Source organism: Ipomoea nil, unplaced genomic scaffold, assembly GCF_001879475.1.
Source record: "Ipomoea nil cultivar Tokyo-kokei standard unplaced genomic scaffold, Asagao_1.1 scaffold2761, whole genome shotgun sequence".
Classification (NCBI taxonomy): domain Eukaryota; kingdom Viridiplantae; phylum Streptophyta; class Magnoliopsida; order Solanales; family Convolvulaceae; genus Ipomoea; species Ipomoea nil.
In genome coordinates, this window is record NW_017619189.1 from 1,537,501 (window position 1) to 1,561,265 (window position 23,765).

General features: G+C 33.9%; 1 protein-coding gene, 1 non-coding gene and 1 pseudogene across 2 annotated transcripts; 1 reads left to right on the forward strand and 2 right to left on the reverse strand.

The window, feature by feature from the left end:
- LOC109157034 overlaps positions 1-11,475 on the reverse strand; it is a 15,428-nt pseudogene extending 3,953 nt beyond the window's left edge.
- A 1,066-nt stretch (positions 11,476-12,541) lies between these two features.
- Positions 12,542-13,183, reverse strand: LOC109157035 (RING-H2 finger protein ATL22-like). Its single transcript, XM_019304917.1, has one exon. It carries the CDS (start codon positions 13,181-13,183, stop codon positions 12,542-12,544), a length of 642 nt encoding a protein of 213 aa, XP_019160462.1.
- A 5,954-nt stretch (positions 13,184-19,137) lies between these two features.
- Positions 19,138-19,207, forward strand: TRNAG-CCC. The gene has a single exon. It is a non-coding gene; the product is annotated as a tRNA-Gly (tRNA).
- Positions 19,208-23,765: the final 4,558 nt, after the last annotated feature.

The window sequence follows — 23,765 nt, forward strand, 5'->3', positions numbered from 1 at the left end:
ATTATAGCAATATCTATTGTAATCATATATTTCGAATTATTTATTATCATTCTCTATTGACACTTGTAGCAACAAATACCCTACTTTATTAATTATTATTCTTATTAAATTAAATAAATTAGTAGCTACAACAAAAAATAATACATATATACGCATTTAATTAATTTATAACGAGATGTCTATATTGCCTTTATTCAAAAACAAAATTCATTATAAAAACATTAAAAATAGATATAATTTCATTAATTATATTATCTTTATTTTCTACAATTCAAAGATTCCATATCTTCAAATTTATTAATTAATTATATTCACTACATTGTTATTGTATTCTTTTTTACAATATATTGTAATTAAATATCAAAGTTATAATACAAAATATGTTATATAATTTATTTACCAAGTATTTTATACAAATATAATACATATTAATATTTTGTTCAATACTTTCACATGATAATCTACGACACACATCTCACAACACATGAAACATGTAGGGGGAAAAAACTATCACTGCCAATTAACAACAGACGCTTACAAAATAAAGAATTCATAGTACAACTAAGACCTCAATCATATACATAGCAAGACAAATCTAAAACTTACTACACCATAATCTCATTGCATGACACCGCCCTTTATGCTACCACCAGTAATCCAATTGCACATGACACACTACGAATAAAAAAAAAAAAAAGATGAGGACAAGTATTGAAGATGAAGACAATGACAAATGCTACCCAAAAGAGAATAAAGAAGACTTAGAGAAATTTAAATCGAATGTAGTATTTTTATTTAGACTATCATTTTTAGATTAAGTATTTAGACTAGCGTTATTGCAAAGTTGCAAACATTTATTATAGTGACAATTATAATCAATCTCTCATATATTATCTTGCATTTATATATACTTTGAATTACTGATTTAGATAAACAAATTCAACATTCAATTAGCTATGCATTAACATCTCCTATATATAATCTTGCATTGATATACTTCGAATTACTTATTACTTATTTAAAAATAATCATTGGGCCTTATCTCATTCGCGCAATGCGCGTGAAAACACTAGTATAATAATAAGAATAAAGGTAAAATATTCATTTGCCATGGAATTGTAATTTCATGAAGTTTGGTAGGAATGGAATTACAATTCCATCCTACCAAACACCCCATAAGATGTGTATTCAATCTTGATTTTTATGGACTTTAAAAGTTTGTAGATATTCAATTCAAACTTTTAAGAAATCTTTAAAAGTCATGCAGTATTCAATCAAGAATTTTAAAGAGTCTTTAAAAGTTGGATGGTATTGACTTTTGAAGAGCCTTTAAAAGTCATTCGGTATTCAAAAAGTTATGAATTTTTGTAGACTTTTAAATTCGGGTGGTATTCGATTAAGACTTTTAAAGATTCTTTAAAAGTCGATCATGCTGTATTAAAAAAGTTATGAACTTTTGTAGACTTTTAAATTTTAGGACTTTTGTATATTTTTCATTTTCAAATATAAATAGTTAAAATCCAACCATCAACCCCAAGATTTCAAAATTTTCTTTCAACTAACTTGAATGTTTTCTCTCTTTATTTAATCTCTATTTTGTCTCCCTATTTAAACTTTATAAACCTTTACCTAAATTCAATAAATTATTATTTTTTCATTATCCTATATTTTCTTCGTACCTAAACTCTATCAATTTTTTTTTCTCTCATAAACTTTACAATCTTCCTCTAAAAATTCAAAATAATATTATTTTTACTTCATTATTTCTTGTTTATTTTGATTTTTTATTATTTTTTTTCTACAAACTTTTTATCCTTAATTTCTAAACTTTCTCTATGAACTTTTCTCCATAACTTCTAAATTTTATCTAATTCTCCCTAAATACATGAACAAAGCAAAATTTTCATCTATCACCGTCAAATTTTACTATATGTTTCATAATATTCATATAAATACTTATACATTTTAATTTTTATTCTTTTTTATGTTTATATCTGTAATTTTTTTTTAACAACATGTTATTACGATTTACGAATAGCAAACTACTGTTCGTAAAAATAATTTGGGACTGCAAACAGTAGCTCCTTGTAGCTGTTTGCAGTCCCAAATTGCTATTACAAATAATAGTTCTTTGCTTGATGTCTAGCAATGTATCATTTTTAATTTTTTAATTTTATGCACTAGTAATTATATTTTTAAATATTTTATTTGAACAATTATGTTACTATACATTTTAGTGTTCAATATTGTTATGAATTTCTTATGAAATAGTTTTTTAATGCTTATTAGTAATATATAAGTTAGAGTTAATTACCAAAATGGTCCATTGACTATAGTAAAATTATCAATTTTGGTCATTGACTATTTTTTTTTTGACCAATTAAATCCTCAACTTTAAAAATCTTAACCAATTTGGTCCTCCGTTAGTTTTGCCATTAGATTTCCGTTAACTTGGGACCAAATTGGTAATTTTGCTATAGTCAAGCTAAGGGACCAATTCAGTAATTAACTTTAAGGGTGGTAATACGGTTCGATTTTCCCGTATCGAACCATACCAAACATTGAAGTAATTAACCGTACCAAGTTAAAAACCGAAAGGGAATACCGTTTGATTTTATTTAAAATATAATAGTAATAATAATAATAATAATAATAATAATAATAATAATAATAATAATAATAATAATAATAATAATAATACTAATAATAAAGAAGTAAATTCAAGCCCTTGGTGCCTCCTTTACCGTGCAACCGAACCATATTTCCTTTATTATTATTATTATTATTATTATTATTATTATTATTATTATTAAATAAAATCAAACGGTATTTCCAATCAGTTTTAACCGAATCATTCAGTACGGTTAATTACTTTAATGTTCGGTACGATTTAGTTCGGAAAAACCGAACCGAATTGCCCACACATAAAGTTAATTATTGAAATGGTCCCTTGACTATAGAAAAATTACCAATTTGGTCCCAAGTTAACGGAAGTCTAACGACAAAACTAACGGAGGACCAAATTGGTTAAAATTTTTAAAGTTGAGGACTTAATTGGTCAAAAAAATAGTCGAGGATCAAATTGGTAATTTCACTATAGTCAAGGCTAGGGACCATTTTGGTAATTAACTCTATAAGTAATTAACATATAAGTTTCACCATACTATGGATAAAAATAATAATGTTGAGAATAATGTTGATGTGGGTGAAGAACTATATAATAACAAGAATTTTATGATATATTATAACATTTTTGTAAGAAAATTATAAATGATAAGAATCGAAATCATTGAAAATTTGTAAAGATGTATTCAATTTAGAAGTTCAATGACTTTTGTAGACTTTTTAAAGTAAAAAAATTGATAAAAGTTTATTAATATTTTTTAATAGACTTTTATAAAGTTTTACAAAATTTTAAAAAATTTTGAACGAATCTATAAAAATCAATCAAAATTTATTAAAATCTATCATTTTAAAAGTCTACAAAAGTCATGATTAAATACACCCCAAAGTGGTCAAAGTACCTATAAGGTCCTTGTACTATAGTGTTTTGTTCAATTTAGTCCTTCTACATTAATTTTGTTCAATTTAGTTCTTGTACTTTAAAAAGTGAAACAATTAGAGATAATAGCTTATATGGCGCTAACATTATCTCTGCCACGTCATCATACTTACATGCCAACTCATATATTATTTTATAAATATTTAAAATTAATTATTTGTATCACCAATATATTACATTAATATGTCCAAAATAAATACATAAATATTTGCTCACATTAGCTATTGTCCTTAATTGTTTCATTTTTAAAGTATAGGGACTAGTATGAACAAAATTGAACAAAATAATATAATACAGGGACCTCATATGTACTTTAAACCCAAAATTCAATATAATGTTCTTTGACGATAATATGTTCCTTATCTCTTTTACTCCGTACATTGTTACTTGTTAGTGCTCAGTTACTATTTAGTATGGAAATTCAATCTCCTCCTTTCCCTTTATTTAAATTGATTTTTTTTTCTTTCATTTTTTTCATTATGCAAATTGAGAAATTAGTTAATAACAGGGACGGAGCCATGATTTGTTGGTGCCGGGGGCTAATATTAATTTGAGAGAGAATAACGATGAACTGAGAATAATTAACTCCATAGCTTGATGGTAAAACTTATCAACCAACTTGCAAACGTCATCAATTCTGAATGATATACGCATCTCTTTTGGATCTAACGATGAACTGAGAATAATTAACTCCATTGTTTTATCATCAAACCTATATTGCTGACGTTTGCTTCCTCCTTTCAATCAAGGAGGAGGCAACCGCCGTCGCCTCCTTCCAACTTGGAAGGAGGCGACGTAGGCCACTTTCCAGAACGTCGTCGGCGACGAGCGGGCAAAAATTAAATTAAAAAAAAAATTAAACTTTTTTTACCTGTTAACCTGTTGATTACCTGTAAATAGGTCTAATTGTACAATTTTAAAGAGTTCGAGGGTGTAATTGAACCTTTTTAATGTTTGAGGGCCTAATTGCTTTTTCATCAAAAGTTAAAGGGTCTATTTGACCCTTTCCCTTAAAAATATCAAATTTGTAATGATGCCTAATTGTTAATTCATCTTGTTGATGCCTAGACCTCCTCTTCTTGCAATATATTGAGTATCAAAATTCGGCACAATTATGTTGACAGTTTCACAAAAAGACTTCACACTTGCAACTAATTCATCTCGTCCATTATCTCTTAAATTTTGAATAAGCAACTTAGTAGATGACACAAGATGCATTGCAATCAATAGTAAAATTGTTCATTATTATGAATATATAGTACAAAAATTATGAACATATAATTTTGTAGTTATGAATATATAGATTCAATAATTGTGAATATGAAGTTCAAAAATTATGAAATATAGCTTTATAATTATGAACATATAATTAAGTAATTATGAACATAGAGTTCTGTAATTATAAATATAGAGCTCAATAATTATGAATATAAAGTTCTAAAATTATGAATATATAACTTTATAATTATGAACATATAATTCAGTAATTATGAACATAGAACCGTGTTTACCTTGCAAGATGGACACAGTTCCAAAAAAATACTTTGGTGAAGGATTAATACTTTAGTAAAGGGGGCCAAAAAAATATATATATACTATTAATATTTTTTTGGGGAAGGGGGGGCCAAGGGCCCAAAACGCCCAATTAATAAATCCTCTAAATTCTCCAAAGGCTTCACTCATATTAGTATTATATTAATTTTTTTTTTTTTGGAGGAGGGGGGAGGGGGGGTGCAAGGCCAATAGTTATGCTGTGCAACCGAATGTACCATGCGCATGGTGCATACGGTTCAAAACGACGTCGTTTTGATTAAAAACGCGCGTCCTACTTTTAAAAAAAAAAAATCAGGTTCGACTCTCAGCAATAGCATTATTGTGGATATATAGTTATGAAATTGTGGATATATAGTTATGAAATTGTGGTTATATAGTTATGAATTTATGGATATTTAGTTCATTCATTGTGAATATTTAGTTCAATCATATATTGTGGATATTTAGTTCATTCATTGTGGATTTTTACTTCATTCATTCATTCATTGTGAATTTTTACTTCATTCATTCACTGTGGATATATAGTTATGAAATTGTGGATATATAGTTATGAAATTGTGGATATTTAGTTCATTTATTGTGGATATTTAGTTCAATCATATATTGTGGATATTTAGTTCATTCATTGTGGATTTTTACTTCATTCATTCATTCATTGTGGATTTTTACTTCATTCATTCATTCGTTGTGGATTTTTACTTCATTCATTCACTGTGGATATATAGTTATGAAATTGTGGATATATAGTTATGAAATTGTGGTTATATAGTTATGAATTTCTGGATATATAAAAATGCTATTGTCGGGAATCGAACCTGATTTCTTTTTTAAGTGGGACGCGCGTTTTTTTAACCAAAACGGCGCCGTTTTGCAACCGTATGCACCTTGCAAGGTGCATTCGGTTGCACAGCATAATTTGCGGTGCAAGGCCCCTGCACTAACAATGTGCATCCGTCTCTGGTTAATAAGATACTGAAAATATAAGATATTTGTAATAAAAGTTGTATACATCTAGTGCATTAGGTGTAGTGGTATCATAGTACTGTCCACCAATACTGACCGTGGTTCAATTCCCCAAATGCACGTGAATTCAATTCTGAACTTTGAAAACACAAACATGAAGTTCCTTTGTTCTTTTTTACTCCCTACGTTGTTGCTTGTCAGGGCACATTTCCCCTTAATTCAAATTGCTTTGTTTTTTTTTCTTTTTGTTTTTTGTTTTTGTTTTTTTTGTTTTTGTTTTTTTTTTTGTTTTTGTTTTTTTTTTTTTTTTTTTGCACTATGCAAATTGAGAAATTAGTTAATAAGAGGAAGGAATACATGTTTGTTCGTTGGTTATTTAAGACCTAAGTAGTTGTCGATTGGTCAACACTATTAATTTTTTTTTAAATTTTGAAGAGGGGGGATACCCACTTTATTTAAAGCTCATTAGTTCAAATTACAAGTATGCCTCCAGGCCGGGACACCTGCCATATCATCCTTTATTAAATCTATTACAAAGTCAGGGGGGTTTTCTAATACATGCATTCCTTTGGGGAAGTGCTTTGCTTGTTTGGCTATGGCATCCGCAACGCCGTTTTGTTCACGGGCTATCTTTACTACTTGCCAAGATTCAAATCTTCGCAACTCCTTTTTGCATGCTTCCATGATGTTGTACGCGGAAATAGACGGTGCTCTATTGCTATTGACATAATCAACTAACAAACTAGAGTCACTTTCGAAAATGGCTTTGTTGTTACCCATCCTGGAGGCTAATTGGATCCCCTTCGGAAGTGCCCAGGCTTCAGCTTCAAGATGAGAGCAGTTGCCAATCGCGTATACAAATCCTTGTTTCCACTGGCCCGTATGGTCACGTAAAACGCCTCCACAAGTGGCTCTGTTGGTTTGTAAGTCTACTGAACCATCAACATTAATCTTGATAGCGTCTTCGTCCGGTTTGGACCATGCAAAGTGTTTCCATTCCCGGTGATTAGCTTGGGCAAGGGGTCCTTCGGCTCTTATAAAGGCTCTATTAAACTCATCATATTGTGATTTGATCCAAGCTATTTTAAACTGTAGGAGGTAAGATTTGCTTAGAACTATGTAAATAGAACCAAAAAAAATTAAGAAAGTATAAAATGCATTTTATTGCTTAAAATAATAGTATTACGAACCATTTACAAGTTCTTTTTCATAGTATTTATACAACTCCAAAAAGTAATTAAGGCACTTGGCCTAAATTAGGAAGGTAAATCATATCCAACCAATCCCATAAATTGTATATAGTGATTATAAATTTATTTCCTAACACATAAGGAAAACAATCTTTTAAATCTGAAAATAAATCAGCCCAGTTGTCATTTTCGGGAGCGTTATGCCATGGAACCGTGTTCACCATTCATGGTGAATACGGTTCCAACGGTGTTAGTACACCGTTATCTCTTTTTTTTTTTCTTAATTAATTGCGTGACTTTTCTTCTTCATTTTCACATTTTGCGGTTTCACTTTAATTTGAGGTGAACAATGATTTCGGATATTCATAAATTATGAATTCATGCCTGCACATTCACTTTGGAACCATGCCTACACATTCCCGTCCGAAATCACGGACATTCATAAATTATGAATCCATGCCTGCACATTCACTTTGGAACCATGCCTACACATTCACTTTGGAACCATGAGATTATGAATTTTCTGTTATAAGATTATGAATTTTCAATTATGAGATTATAAATTTTCTGTTATGAGATTATGAATTTTCTGTTATGAGATTATGAATTTTCTATTATGCGATTATGAATTTTCTGTTATGCGATTATGAATTTTCTGTTATGAGATTATGAATTTTCATTACATTCATAATCTCATAACAGAAAATTCATAATTTGATCAACGCCTGCCGTTAACTCCACATCCGCGATTTTTTTTTTTTTTTGCCTAAAAACGACGTCGTTTTGCCCTTGTGTTCACCATTCACGGTGAACACGTTTCCAGGGCATAATTTGCCTCATTTTCGAAGATGAGTAAATGTACAACTGTTATACAGTGGATAATGATCCACAAAGTGCTGTGTGCATGTCTGTGTCGAACATGGCCCAATACGATATCATTTTTTTCGTTAGTGTGAATCAATGGTATATCACTTTATAAATAAGTATATTGTTAAATGGTATTGTAATACAATTAAAATGATACTTTAATGTTTTATATAATAAAACTAGTGTATTTGAAAAATGAAACTGAAAAACAGAGTTCATGCAATAATGTATATTGTCAAATGAACTTGAAGTAATTAAAATGCTACTTCAACGTTATTATAATGAAACTAGTGTGTATGAAAAATGAAACTAAGAAACATAACTGTTTTTACAATAATATATATTGGCCCTGTTTGGTAAAAAATTGGCCTATAGGCCAATTTTGGCTTATTTGACCACTATTAATTGTATGATTTAGTTAAAATATCAATATAAATGTTTGGTTAATTAGCTTTTTGCAACTCTAAAAGGCTAAAATTCAAAATGCTACTCTAAGCAACTTTTTCAATTAGCTTTTTGAGAAAAAAAATTATACCAAACAGCTATAAGCTAACAGCTAATTTACCAAACACTTTTATACAATCAGTTAATGTTATCAACTATTTATACCCTCTAATTAACACAATCAGCTAACAGTCAACAGCTATCAGCTAACAGCCGTTTTATCAAACAAGGCCATTGTCAAATGAACCTTAAGTGTAATTAAAATGATACTTCAACGTTATTGATGGATATACTAGGAACGGACTCGGGGCAAACCAAGCCAAAGAAGAGGAGATGCGACCCAAGAGGTCAAGGGAGACCTCGACTGGGGTCGACCTCAGTTGGCGTCGGCCTCGGCTGGGGCAACTCCGAGGGCTTGTGACGAAGGGCGGCCTCGGGCGTGGGCGCGCAGACCCGGTCAAAGGAGATCCAACCGCCCACCCTATTCTCATGGGGCGGTTGGAAGGTAGCTTGGTATAAAAGCATGCGTCATTGTCTTGTTTAGGACATCTAATTCTCTTGTCTAATTATTACATTCTCCTACAAACTATTATCACATACAAGAATTGTCTCCGCAAAATATATGCCTTGTCTTTTATTACCGTATTGTCCATTTACTTTATTATCGGGTTTAGTAATTCGGTCTACTATACTCCAGGTTAATTAAATCCATCTGTTACTATAATAAAACTAGTGAGTGTGAAAAATGAAACTAAAGGACATAGCTCATGCAATAATGTATGTTGTCAAATTAACCTAAAGTGTAATTAAAATGATACTTTAGCGTTACTATAATGAAACTAGTTTGTGTCAAAAAAAAAAATGAAACTAAAAAACAAAGCTCACACAATAACATATATTGTCAAATGAAATTGAAGTGTAATTAAAATGATAAATCGTCATTTTGTTTCATGGTCTACGCTGCTACATGGATCATAGTCCATAGTAAAAGTTTTCATAAATGTGTCCCTCAATAATGTACTAGAATAGTATCTAACCCATCAGTATTATTATTAGTCGAGGTTGTTTCTTAGTTGGTTGTAGTATTATGAGTTAAATAACTTTATAGAACGTACAAGTATTTTAAGGTGTTGATCCACAGGGAATGAGATGTTAAACACTAACTCGAACTGATTTTTATGATATTAGTTCAACCGCTAAGGAGTACAAGTACATAAACAAATATATCTATACTAAATGTAACAAATGAAGAGACTAGAGACATAAAATATAATATACAACAGGGTAAAGAGTATGGATTGATCTAATACTTATTTTGAACCAAACTAAGGTAGAAATATAGCTTATTAGTTTCTTACGAATTGAGTAACTGTGCTAAAGTCTTTTGTGTCACTCCTATGATATATCCGAATGTACTAAATGCAAGATTGCTACTTCCTTTATTTACAAGCAATGTTAGCCATTTAAGAACCTAAACAATTCAACTCTATCCAAATGCAAGTTATTATTATAACTTGTGAGAAATTGCACTAAGTACATGAGCATAGTTGGATCTTTGCAGTATTTATATATCATTGCACCACCACACATCTTTTGATGTTAATTATGTTCCTCAATTCTTAGCCTCTCCTCGTACTACACATTGCATTTTTGTTAAGTGCATATTATATTATATTCATGATCCCTAATAATCTAAGCTAAAACTCATGATGAATTGAAGGATGAAATTGTACGTGGGTCTTGAAAGCAAGTAAACAACCTAGCTATGTGTTCTAATTGGTTTTATAAAGATAAATGAACTATCCTTTAAATATTTGTTTTATGAACGAAATGAACATAAAATAAAGCAAGGAAAAATAAAATCCGAAAAATAAAACCCGGAACACAAGGAAATGATCACGCAGTTCGGAGCACTTCTCCTACGTCTGCGGGGCAACTCACGTCTGCCCAATCCACTAGATGTTCACCAAGGTTTATAAGGGGTTAGTACACACGGCTAACAACCACTACTACCAACTACAACCTTCCTAACATCCTTCACGAGATTGGTACGTGCATGCCTTCATTGACCTCAAATGTTGATGCTGCTGAACTTGATGTTGTTTGAATGTTCCAGCGAGATTGTACTTCAAAATATAACAAATATATATGCGGTAGTGATATGTGAGAATTTTCCTTTAATAATGATATACGAATCTCACCACTTGAGTGGGGGAAAGAACTTTCCTTTTATACTCAAATTTCATTAACGAACTTTCCCAATATGGAGCTAATCATACGCCATTAATTAATCTCAACCATACTTGAACAAATCTCAACCACAACTAATTACTCCATGCTTAATAATAGATAATAGATCAGATTCATAATTCCCATAATTTTAATACCATATTTTGCATATCTCCAATTAAACCATGACCACATGTTTAATTCTTCAAAGCTTATTAACATCACTGTCCATAACTAGTATTCTTCTTCATAATTTCGAAAGCCTCCAAATGAACTCATGCTGTAGAAATATAAATTCATACCTTTTGGTGGGAGACGGTCCATGGTTCATAGGCTAATCTCACAAATAAATTCTGATTATTTTGTCAAATAAATTAGCCAACATAAAGGGATTTAACGTGTATCATTTGTACACTTACAAAAGAGACGTTGTTTGTGAAGTTAATGATAGCGACAACAGTCGGGCCCCAAACTCTCCGGCGATTTCCGGCACAAGGGGCAAGTGGCATTGAGCCCAAGCCACTCATCGATGCAATTAGCGTGGAAATAATGGTTGCAATCCGGTATACTCCCAAGGATCTCTTCCGCTTGGTACTCCGACAGGCATATTGGACAAGTAGTATTTCCATTTGGGTTCGGAAGTTGCAAGCTCTCACCCAGAACCATCGTTGGGTAGGATTGGATTGTTTGTCGACCCAGTCCGCCTCCGCGGGCGGTGGGCATTGGCGGTAGTTTCATGATGGGAAGCTCGCCGGTTACCTGGCTGTTATGGAAGTTCAGGGTGAAGTTCTTGATTTTGCGATAACCGCAAAATAGTCGTCCGATTAGACAGAGAAGGCTAGGTATTGCTGCACCCACAATAATCCCATACTTTGCACTCCTTGGAATCCCTATAGAATACAAATTTTTAAGCAAAAAAAAATATTGATATAGATGTACTAGACTACTAGTGATGAGTGATGATGCCTCTGTTACTATTCATGGTCGATTTTCAGTTTTCAGTTTCCAAACCAACCAAAAACGAGATCAAATCCCTGCTGCTGCGATTGATTGATTCTAAGTCATCGATTATACTAAAAAATTAGAAAAGAGTTAATACCCAAAATGGTCCCTCGACTATGTCATAATTACCAATTTGGTCTTCAACTACCATTCTTACCCAATTAAGTCCTCAACTATGTAACTTTTACTCAATTAAGTCCTCAATTATACAATTCTTACCCAATTTAGTCATCAACTATACAATTCTTACCTAATTTAGTCCTCTGTATTAATTTGACTGTTTGTTGACTGTCAAAAGTCGGGATAAAATTATAATTTTACAAAATTTCTCCTTCATCTCCATTTAGCAGAGCCAAACCATGCAGCAATACACTTCGATCAGATTTCGATCGTCAAAAAATCGTTGGAAATCAAATTCATGGGCTATCCGATGCATAACCACTACTTCGATACTGACAGGTTTAGAACCCAACCGGAGCTTATTGCTACATGGTTTGGCGCTGCTAAATGAGGAGGAAGGAGAAAACTTGTAAAATTACAACTTTATTTCCACTTTTGACAGTCAACAAACAGTCAAATTGACAAAGGACTAAATTGGGTAAAAATTATATAGTTGAGGACTTAATTGGGTAAGAATAATAGTTGAGGACCAAATTGGTAATTACGACATAGTCGAGGGACTATTTTGGGTATTAACTCATTAGAAAATGTGAGGATCGGAATTGAATTACTACCTTTGGAAGAATTGGGATGAGGAGGAGGATCGGAGCAACCAATTCAATTTCCAAACCCTCATCGGAGCTGAAGCCGCCCAGAGCTTCTCCCACCGCAACTCCAGCTGAGTAATAACGGCCATCTCCCAGATTATTACAGCGCTGGGTATGCTAACATTCTCTGCAACTATTAACTCCGCCGGCGCCTTCAGCCAAAAAGAACTCGGCACGGCAAACACCATCAGCTTGGGCATAGACGCAAACGGACGACTCAGGATTGTGTAACGCGTACCGTTGGGAGCCCGGAACGGGCTGCCGGCCAGAGAAAGGTTTAAGATTCTTTGGGAAAGGCATTTGTGAGGGTCAGAGATTCGTATGATTTGGGAGGCGTAGTCTATATCGTTCACCACGAAACTGCCTGGAGTTGACGGGAGGGTGAGAATCGTTTCCCCTTGGTGATTGCAGGAGAGATTAAACCCCGGGTTGGGGTAGCCGCACCGCTCCGGTTGCCGGCCGATGACCCGGAAAGGAAACTTGATTTCCGGTCCCGAGACGTGGTTGCATGAGTAAGGGGAGCAGTAGTCATCTGAAGAAGAAGACGTTAATGCGACTAAAGAGACAATGAAAACGGAGCAGAGTAGAGGTGCAGGGATCTTCATCTTCGGATTGAGGAGAATTCAGAGAGAGGAGCAAGAAGCTGGAAAAAGAGGAGAATTCAGAGAGAGGAGCAAGAAGCTGGAAAAAGAGGAGATAGATACTTCTTCTAATACTGAATACTTCATCTTCGGATTGAGGAGAACTCGCCGTCAATGACGACTGAGGAGAATTCAGAGGAGAATTCAAAACATTACTAAAAATGTTGGTAAAAGTCAAAATATTATTAAAAATGTTGGTAAAAGTTAAAACATTACTAGAAAAGTTGGTAAAAATCAAAACATTACTAAAAATGTTGGTAAAAGTCAAAACATTACTAAAAATGTTGGTAAAAATCAAAACATTACTAAAAATGTTGTAAAGACTCAACTTTCAACCGAGCATAAGTCTTAAAGAGCATAAAGTGTGAAAGGAGCACGGTCAAAGTTTCGCTAGGCATTTGGAATTTTTCAGTGTTTAATTATATAAACGGAAAATATAATGAAGTTAATGAAAAATATTTATCATGGTCAAAAGAAAATTGATCTATTTTGACTCAAAAAGAAAAAACATCTTTCAAAATTTGTACTTGAAATACATTTTCTACATTCCTACCTCATGCTCAGCTCGGTTCTCTCTCTTCTCATTTGAAATTTGAATGGCCTCACAAATTGAAAAACTTGTTAAAACAATTTAAAATGATTTTTATCTGACTTGATTTTCAAGTTGCTTCTAATAAATAGATATTTTTCACTAAAATGTTGATCTTTAAGTTTCTTCTGACAGATAAATATTCTTTCTACCGTTCTGATCTTGTTTCTTCAGGTTTTTTAACTTTGTAGCTCTTCCAGCTTTGCCATGTAATTTCCTCGAAACTTTCATACAATTAATGCAGATGATATTTTTCAAGTCACAGATTATACTCGTAGACATATTCTGCTCCATTGACTAAACTTGCTTTTAAAATAATTGTGCTCCTATAAAAGGGTCATTTGTCGTTGGGAAGAATAAAGGGTTAACTTGGTCAAAGTGCAAAGTAGAGAAACTCCTTGACTAAACATTTTGACTGCTGATGACCGCCTGACCCTTGGTTATATGAAACATTGGTCAAAGGGTTAACTTTTCCTCATAAATATTAAGAAAATTAAAATTATATTTTTCCTCCCTAAATTATATGATAATTGTATAATTCGTCCCTAGTCGTTGATCATGCTTATTTTTAGTCCCTAAGCTCTGCACTTTTCATCTTTTTGCACATTAAGGGTACGTTTGGTTGATGGGTTTAATTTTGTCCATAGGAATGTGTACGAAAGTGATTGTTATTGTTTGGTTGATAGGTTTTTAGAACACAACTATGTGTTTCGAATACTCCATCAATTGAAAAACTCATACCCAAATAAAAAAAGGGTTTCATTCCCTTATTCATTCTTAAGCACTACTATTAGTAACCATTCTTATTCTACCCTACTACCAAACATGTTAAATACTTTCACCAAAATCCATTACCATTACCAAGTATTTGATACCCATTCCGATTCCAATTCCCATGTGCGAACCAAACACACCCTAAATATCAACCTTATGATCTTTCACACGTTATGCTCTTTAAGACTTGAATTGTGCTCTTTTGAAAGTTGACTAGCAAACAATAGGGTATATTTGGGTCTTTACAACATTTTTAGTAATGTTTTGACTTTTTCCAACATTTTTTGTTTCCAACAATTTTAATAATGCAATTAAGTTAAAAGCTAGGGACTTTTGGTGAAAATGGATCGGAGTAGAAAATTAAATGAAGACCCTTACCCTTACCCCTACACCTCTAACACCTAACACGAAAACTAAGATTGGAACACAATTACATGAACTGGGTGCTAGACAAAGATTTGGTGAAAATGTTAGCAATCAGGCTTAAGCAAAAACTTAATGTCAACCTCCAAGGATTTGGTAAGACCATGAATTGAAAAAAAAAAAAAAGGATTTTGAGGGATAGATTGTACAAATATAATAATATTATCAAGATATAATATTACAATAAGGTGAATGCTAATATCACATAACAAATGTTGTATACTTGTATCCATAAAAGTTAATTAAAATTGAAGTATCCATAAGGATCATCCTTTGCATTTGAGACCTACAAGAAAAAAAAAATTGAAATATATAGAGTCAAAGAAAATACCAAAACCAGAGACTTTAGCGTTTAGGTTCTTAAATGGCTAACATTGCTTGTAAATTAAGGAATGAAGTAGCAATCTTGCATTTAGTACATTCGGATATATCATAGGAGTGACACCAAAGACTTTAGCACAGTTACTCAATTCGTAAGAAATTAAGCTATATTTCTATCTTAGTTTGGCTTAAAATAAGTATTAGATCAATCCATGCACTTTACATTTAGTATAGATATATTTGTTTATGTACTTATACTCCTTAGCGGTCGAACTAGTAATCTAGTATCATAAAAATCAATTCGAGTTAGTGTTTAACATATCATTCCCTGTGGATCAACACCTTAAAATACTTGCACATTCTATAAAGTTATTTAACGAGTTAATTACTGAAATGGTCCCTTGACTATAGTGAAATTATCAATTTGGTCCTTGACTATTTTTTTGACCAATTAAGTCCCTCAACTTTAAAAATCTTAACTAATTTGGTCCTCTGTTTGTTTGATCGTTAGTCAACCATTAACTTGTGACCAAATTGGTAATTTTGCTATAGTCAAGGGACCATTTTGGTAAAATGAAGTATCATTTTAATTATACTACAGTTTCATTTGACAATATACGTTGTTGAATGAGCTCTGTTTTATAGTTTCATTTTTCACACACATTAATTTAATTTTAGCAACACTAAAATATCATTTTTATTCTACTAAAATTCATTTGATAACCATGGTCTACATAACACTATGGACTATGGTCCAGTGTATAACAACCCTACATAGGTTATATATTTATTTATTTTTTAAATCTGACTTAGGTACAAAATTTGTGTTTATAGGCACAATACAACACATAAATTCATAACATAAGACACAATCAATAATTTATTTTATGTACAAAATTTATACTTTTAAAGTACAAAATTTCGTAACACAAGATACAAAAAATTCCCAATATAAAGTAAATATACATACACTATGGTCCATAGTATAAGGATTGCATTTTCGAAGCAATGCAATAGCCTTATAGCCAACAGCCTAGCCCAATATGTACTTTGACCCAAATTTGTGATGGCAAATTATATGGCAATTTATATCCTACATCACGCGCGTTGCATTGTGCGCTCAGATGCAAAACGACGTCGTTTCAATTTTTATTTTCATTTTTGGAAATTTCCCGCCCCAGTGTTTGGCAGTTAATTTTTCTTTAAAAAAAAACTCATGTTCAAAAATGTACATAATGTTATACATGAATGTACATAATTGTATACATGAATGTACATAATTGTATAACAAAATATACATACTGTTTTTTAAAAGATAATACACATAATCTAACATAATACATAATAAACATAAACTTTTAACATAATACACATCAACTCTTAACATAATACACAAAAATTTCCTGATTCGGATGTATATAATTGTATAAAAAGAATGTACATAATTGTATGAACAAATATACATAATCACAGCAACTTCCTACCGCACCTTCCAAAACGACGTTGTTTTGGGAGGCGCACAGTGCTACGCGCGTCGTGGTGTAGAGTATAACGATTGAAATTATATCGTGCACCAGAGCGCACAATGTATTGTGCGTTTTGGCCTAAAACGACGTTATTTTCATAAGTTGGTAGGAAGTTGACGTGACAGCGCGATGAACATTGTTCTGTCTGTCCAATCCCGTTACAATTTTTTAATTTTGGAAAATGCGATCTCCACCTAGCTTTTAATTTTTGAGAATGACATCCTTTGACTTAATTAGAATTAGCAATTTGATTTGTGCTGCCTTGTTTGACTTAATTGGAATTAGCAATTTGATTAGTGGTGCATGCCTTCTTGGAATTCAGTGCCACCCTTAGCTTCTTAATTTAGAATTGCTACTTTGTTAATTTGGAATGTTGAACCAGCGCCTTTTGCGCGCTTCAGTTGTATATTCAGCATTGGAAGAAGTATCTATCTCCTCTTTTTCCAGCTTCAATTCTTGCTCCTCTCTCTGAATTCTCCTCAATCCAAATTATCATACACCTATATCTAATTATCTATGATATCTTTTTTTTATTCTTTAATTATCATTTTATTAAAATCATTATATAATTACTTTAATTTTTTATTATTTTAATTAAATTTCTATGAATAGTAAATCATATATGTGTATATATATAGGCATGCACACAACGTCGTTTTGGACACACTGACATGTAGAACATGGGTGAAAAACATACAAAGAAGAAAGAAGACAAGGCTAGGGCGGAGAAGGGGGAGCGAGGCGGAGGAAACGACGGGGATTTGCCAGCTTTAAATTTGCCACTGGTCGCCGTTACCAACACCGTTGTAGATGAGTACGATCCAGCCCGACCGAATGACTACGAGGAGTACCGGAGGGAGAAGAAGAGAAAGCAAGTGGAGGCAGAGTTGAGGGAAAGGGAGAAGAGGGAGGTGGAGAAGGAGAGGGAGCCGGAGCGGGAGAGGGAGAGGGAGTTGAACCTCTCCGGCAAGGAGGTGTGGCGGCGAAGAGCTGCTATGAGCGGTGGAGGTGACGCTGCTCCGAGATCACCGTGGATGGGAGAAGGAGAGGGAGATTAGAAGGTGGAGAGGGAGAGTAGAAGACAACAAAAGAAAAAAACGAGTTAAGTGAAATGTTATGAATTGACATCTATATACTTTGAATTACTGCTTTAAATAAACAAATTCAACATTCAATCACCTATGCATGAACATAGCCTATATCCCAAATACTCTGTCGGGGCAGGATGTGGGGGCCCTTAGAGTTGGGGTTCAATTTTAAGAAGAATGAACATAGCCTATATAATCTTTTTTGAAATACTTATTTTAAAAAAATAATATAATGTTTCCAAAAAACAATTATTTAAAAATAATTCATATTATCCCATTCGTGTAATGTGCGTGAAAAACTAGTAATAAAATAATGACATTCATATTCTTTTGTGTTGAATTGCCAGTCTGCCAATTGCCCGTCAAAGTTTGGACTAATTCTGACTTTGTGATTATGATAATTTCCCCGCCTCATCTCTGTGAAGAAAGAAAGAAAATGTAGTTATAAATATAATAAAATTGTAGTGAAAGTCATAAAAATCTAGCGCATCTGGTGTAGTGGTTTACCCTCCCACAGTATTAACTGAGGTTTAATTGCATGGATGCGCATGCTTTTGATTATTCTTTGAAAACACCAAGTTCAATTACATGTTCTTTGACAATAATAGGGAAAATTTCTCTTTTCATCCCTAAGTTATAGGGTAATTGCAGATGTTGCACTTTTCGTTCCTTTACTAATAAAACAATAGAGACGAAATTTACAATTTTAGTATAACGCAGGGACGTAAAGTGAAACGTCAATGATAATTTATGGACGAAAAGTGAACATGACAACACTCGAAGATAAATTCTACAATTATCCTATAACTTAGGGACGGAAAGTGTAATTTTCCCACATAATATGTTCATTTGTTCTTCCACTCCGGCCCGACAGAGCATTTGGGAGAATGTAAAATCATGGTCACTCACACTGCCGCTAGTAAGACTCAATCCCTGGTCATTCTTCCAAAGTTTTGCCTCTATGACCAATTGAGCTACCCAGACTATGTTCCTTAGTTCACTTTTACTCCATACGTTGTTACTTGTTAGGGCTCATTTACTATTTAGTATGGAAAGTCAATCTCCCTTTTCCCTTAATTTAAATTGCTTTATTTTTTTAATTTTTTTTTTCATTCATTTTTTTCATTATGCAAATTGAGAAATTAGTTTATAAGAAGATGGAACTAATATATTTGTAGTAAAAGTTGTTAACATGTAGCGCATCTGGTGTAGTGGTATCATAGTACCCTCCCACGGTACTGACCAGGGTTCGATTCCCGGATGCGCATGAATTTAGATGTTTAGAACTTTTATATTTTCCTTTGTTCTCTTTTACTCCCTACGTTGTTGCTTGTCAGGACACATTTCCCTTAATTTAATTTGCTTTGTTTGTTTGTTTGTTCTTTTTTTTTTTTTTTTTTTTTTTTTTTTTTTTTTTTTCACTATGCAAAGTTTATGATCTAAGTAGTTGTCGGTTGGTCAACACTATTAATCAGAAATATGTGAATAGAACAAAAAAATTTATGAACGTATGGAATTCATTTTATTGCTTAAGATAAGAGTATTATGAACCATTTACAACTTCTTTTTCAGAGTATTTATATACAACTCCAAAATGTAATTAAGGCACTTGGCCTAAATTAGGAAGGTACATCTCAGAAATGGTGTATAGTGATTATAAATTTATTTCCTAACACATAAGGAAAGAATCCTTTAAATCTGGAAATAAATCAGCCCAGTTATCATTTTCAAAGATGAGTAAATGTATTTACAATTGTTATACAACGGACAATGATCCACGAAGCTTAACCATGGTCCAATACGATATCATTTTTTTTTTTCTATTACCGTGAACCAATGGTGTATCACTTTGCAAATAAGTATATTGTTAAATGAAACTGTAATAGAATTAAAATGATATTTTAATGTTTTTTTTTATAATAAAACTAGTGTGCTTGAAAAATGAAATTGAGAAATAGAGCTTATGTAATAATGTATATTGTCAAATGAACATGAAATGTAATTAAAATGCTACTTCAACGTTACTATAATGAAATAGTGTGTGCGAAAAATGAAACTAAAAAATATATCTCATACAATAACATATATTGTCAAATGAACTTAAAGTGTAATTAAAATGATACTTCATCGTTACTATAATAAAACTAGTGAGTGTGAAAAATGAAACTAAAAGACAGAGCTCATGCAATAATGTATATTATCAAATGAACCTAAAGTGTAATTAAAATGATACTTTAGCGTTACTATAATGAAACTAGTTTGTGTGAAAAAATAAAACTAAAAAACAAAGTTCATACAATAACGTATATTGTCAAATGAAATTGAAGTATAATTAAAAGAGTTAATACCCAAAATCGTCCTCGACTATAGTGGTTTTTCTCAATTTCGTCCTAAACGACTTTGGTGACCTAATATCGTCCCAGACTTTTGTGTTTCGCTCAATTTAGTCCCAGACTTTTGTGTTTTTGCTCAATTTAGTCCCTCATTTGTTATTCTGTCCATTTGGTGTTAAATAAATAGACAATTCAGTAATTTTAATATTGGCATCTCTTTACTCATAGACATGTGAACTGCGAAATTCCTTTTTTTTTTTACGAATTACTCCCAGAATTACTCCTAAAACTGCGAATATAAAATTTGATTTGCAGATCCGGGAGTAATTTTGAGTGTAATTCGTACAAGAAAGAGAAATTTTGCACTTCACAAGTTGGAAGTAAAGAGAGATCAATATTGACATTACTGAATTGTCCCTTTATTTAACACCAAGTTGACGAAATAACAAATGGAGGACTAAATTGAGCGAAACACAAAAGTCTGGGACGATATTAGGTCACCAAAGTCGTTTAGGACGAAATTGAGAAAAACCATTATAATCGAGGACGATTTTAGGTATTAACTCATAATTAAAATGATATGACGTCATTTTGTTTCATGGTCTACACTGCTACATGGATCATGGTCCATAGTAAAAGTTTCGGTAAATGGGTCTCAATAATGTTGGGCTTAGGCCGAACATGAGCATAGTTGGGTCTTTGCAGTATTTATCTTTTACACCACCAGACATCTTTTGATGTTAATTATGTTTCTCAATTCTTTGCCTCTCCTCGTACAATCGTTATGTCATGGAACACAGTCTCAACGGTAACAGTGTACTACTATCTTTTTTTCTTTTTTTCTTAATTAACCGCGCGATTTTTCTTCTTCATTTTCATATTTCGCAGTTTCACTTTCTCTTCGCGCAAGTTTCTTCAACATTCATAAATTATGAATGTGCAGACATGAATTTATGAATGTGCAGTTATGAAATTATGAATTTTCTGTTATGAAATTATGAATTTTCTGTTATGAGATTATGAATTTACAGAAAATTCATAATTACATAACTGTAAATTCATAATCTCATAACAGAAAATTTATAATTCAATAAATGTTTTTCTTTTATGCGATTATGAATTTTCTGTTATGAGATTATAAATTTACAGTATATTCATAATATCATAACAGAAAATTCATAATCTGAACAAACGCGCGTCGTTAACAGGATGAATGTTCGTAACAATAGTATTCAATAATAATCAGAAGATAATACACGGTACTAGATAATATAGCCAAGAGATACATAACTACTAGGACTCTAACACATGAGTCATTAACCAACTAAATATATTGTCTATTACTCCCCCTCAAGCGGAAGGTGGGAGAGAAACCACATTGAGCTTGCTACGCATGGACTCGAAACGCTTAGCAGAGAGCGGCTTTGTAAAAATATCAGCAATCTGATCCTGAGTAGACACGAAGTGAACATTGAACTCCCCAGAAGCAACCTTATCACGCACGAAGTAGTAGTCAACTTCGACATGCTTCGTCCGTGCATGAAACACAGGATTCGCACACAAGTAAGTGGCCCCCAAGTTATCACACCACAGCGTGGGAGGCGATGAGAGAGAGAGACCAATCTCATTCAGCAACGACACAATCCAAGTGACTTCAGCAGCAACATCCGCGAGTCCCTTGTACTCGGCCTCAGTAGAAGAACGAGCAACAGTCCGCTGCTTCCGGCAAACCCAAGAAACCAGATTACATCCAAGATAGACTGCAAACCCACTAGTCGACTTACGATCAGCCGGATCACCAGCCCAATCCGAGTCAGAATAAGCGTGCAACACGGAGTGAGACGAAGGGCGAAGATATAAACCGAAAGAAATTGTACCTTTCACATACCGAAGAACCCTCTTCAACATAACCCAATGTGCTGTAGTCGGTGAATGCATGTGTTGGCAAAGATGATTCACCGCATATGAGAGATCCGGACGTGTGACGGTTAAGTACTGGAGGGCACCCGCCAAACTCCGATACTGCGTGGGATTTTCATACAGCTCATCAACCGAGGCAACCTTGTGAGACACAGATAAAGGAGTAACAAGCGGCTTACACTCCGCCATGCCAGCCCGAGACAGAATGTCAGTCATGTACCGACGTTGAGACAAAAGGAAACCCCCATCTTCCGGAACCAACTCAATACCAAGAAAGAAATTGGGAGAGCCCAGATCACGAATCTTGAACGCCACAGCCAACCGTTGCAAAAGACGGCCAACTAAACTCGAGTCACTGCCCATCAGAATTATGTCGTCAACATAGACGAGTAGAAAAACCTGGGCACCTGCAACGGAATAGTAAAACAAAGACACATCGGTCTTGGAGGCTTTAAAACCAACAGAAAGAAGAAAATCGTGGAGCCGCTTGAACCACGCCCGCGGGGCCTGTTTCAATCCATAAAGTGACCGCTGCAAGTGACAAACATGATCAGGAAAAGAGGGATCCAAATACCCCGGCGGTTGCTTCATAAACACAGATTCATCCAAACGGCCGTTGAGAAAGGCGTTGTGCACATCAAGCTGACGAAGAGTCCACCCCCGCGACAAAGCAAACGAAAGCAACAACCGAACCGTCGTGGGCTTAACCACCAGACTGAATGTATCAAAAAAATCCTCGCCAGCAACTTGATTAAAGCCCTTAGCGACTAAGCGTGCCTTATGCCGCTCAACCGAGCCATCCGCCTTGCGCTTAGTCCGGAAGACCCACTTACAACCAACAATATTCATGTCAGGGCGAGCGGGAACCAATTGCCACGTCTGATTTGCAAGAAGAGCATTAAACTCGGCATCCATCGCAGCACGCCATTCCGGGTGCTGCACCGCTTGTGAATAACAAGTGGGATCCCCTGAGCTAGCCATCAACGCATGAAGAGGCTCCGTGTGCTCCATATGCCGCAACAACATACCATGCGACCTCGGAGGTGGCGGTGGGCGAGGACCACGCCGAGGCCGAGATCGGACTACGACTGGCCGAGGCTCAGGAACAGGCAGTGGCATGATCTCAGAAGGTGATGAAGCAGAGGAAGAAGATGAACACGAATCAGGCACGGAAAAAGCCACAGAGCCAACACCCCAAGGATCCGCCGGAATGGATGATGAGACCACCTGTACAGAAGACTTGGCAAAAGGAAAAGAGTGTTCATCAAACCGAACATGCCGGCAAACAAATATCTTACCCGTATCTAAAGCCATGCACCGATACCCACGAAACGAGGACGGATAGCCCAAAAAGACACACGGAGCCGACCGAAAGGCAAACTTGTGCCGATTATACGGCCGAAGATAAGGATAGCACAAGCACCCAAAGACTCGAAGATAGTCAAAGGATGGTGCGGAACGAAACAGTGTATAGTAAGGGCTATCCATATTAAGTACGGACGAAGGCAACCGATTGATCAAAAACACAGCGGACTCAAAAGCAAAGTCCCAATATTTGAGAGGAACAGAGCC

Coding starts and splice junctions, on each gene's coding strand:
- LOC109157035 (XM_019304917.1), bottom strand. CDS start 13,183: ATGAAGATCCCTGCACCTCTACTCTGCTCCGTTTTCATTGTCTCTTTA.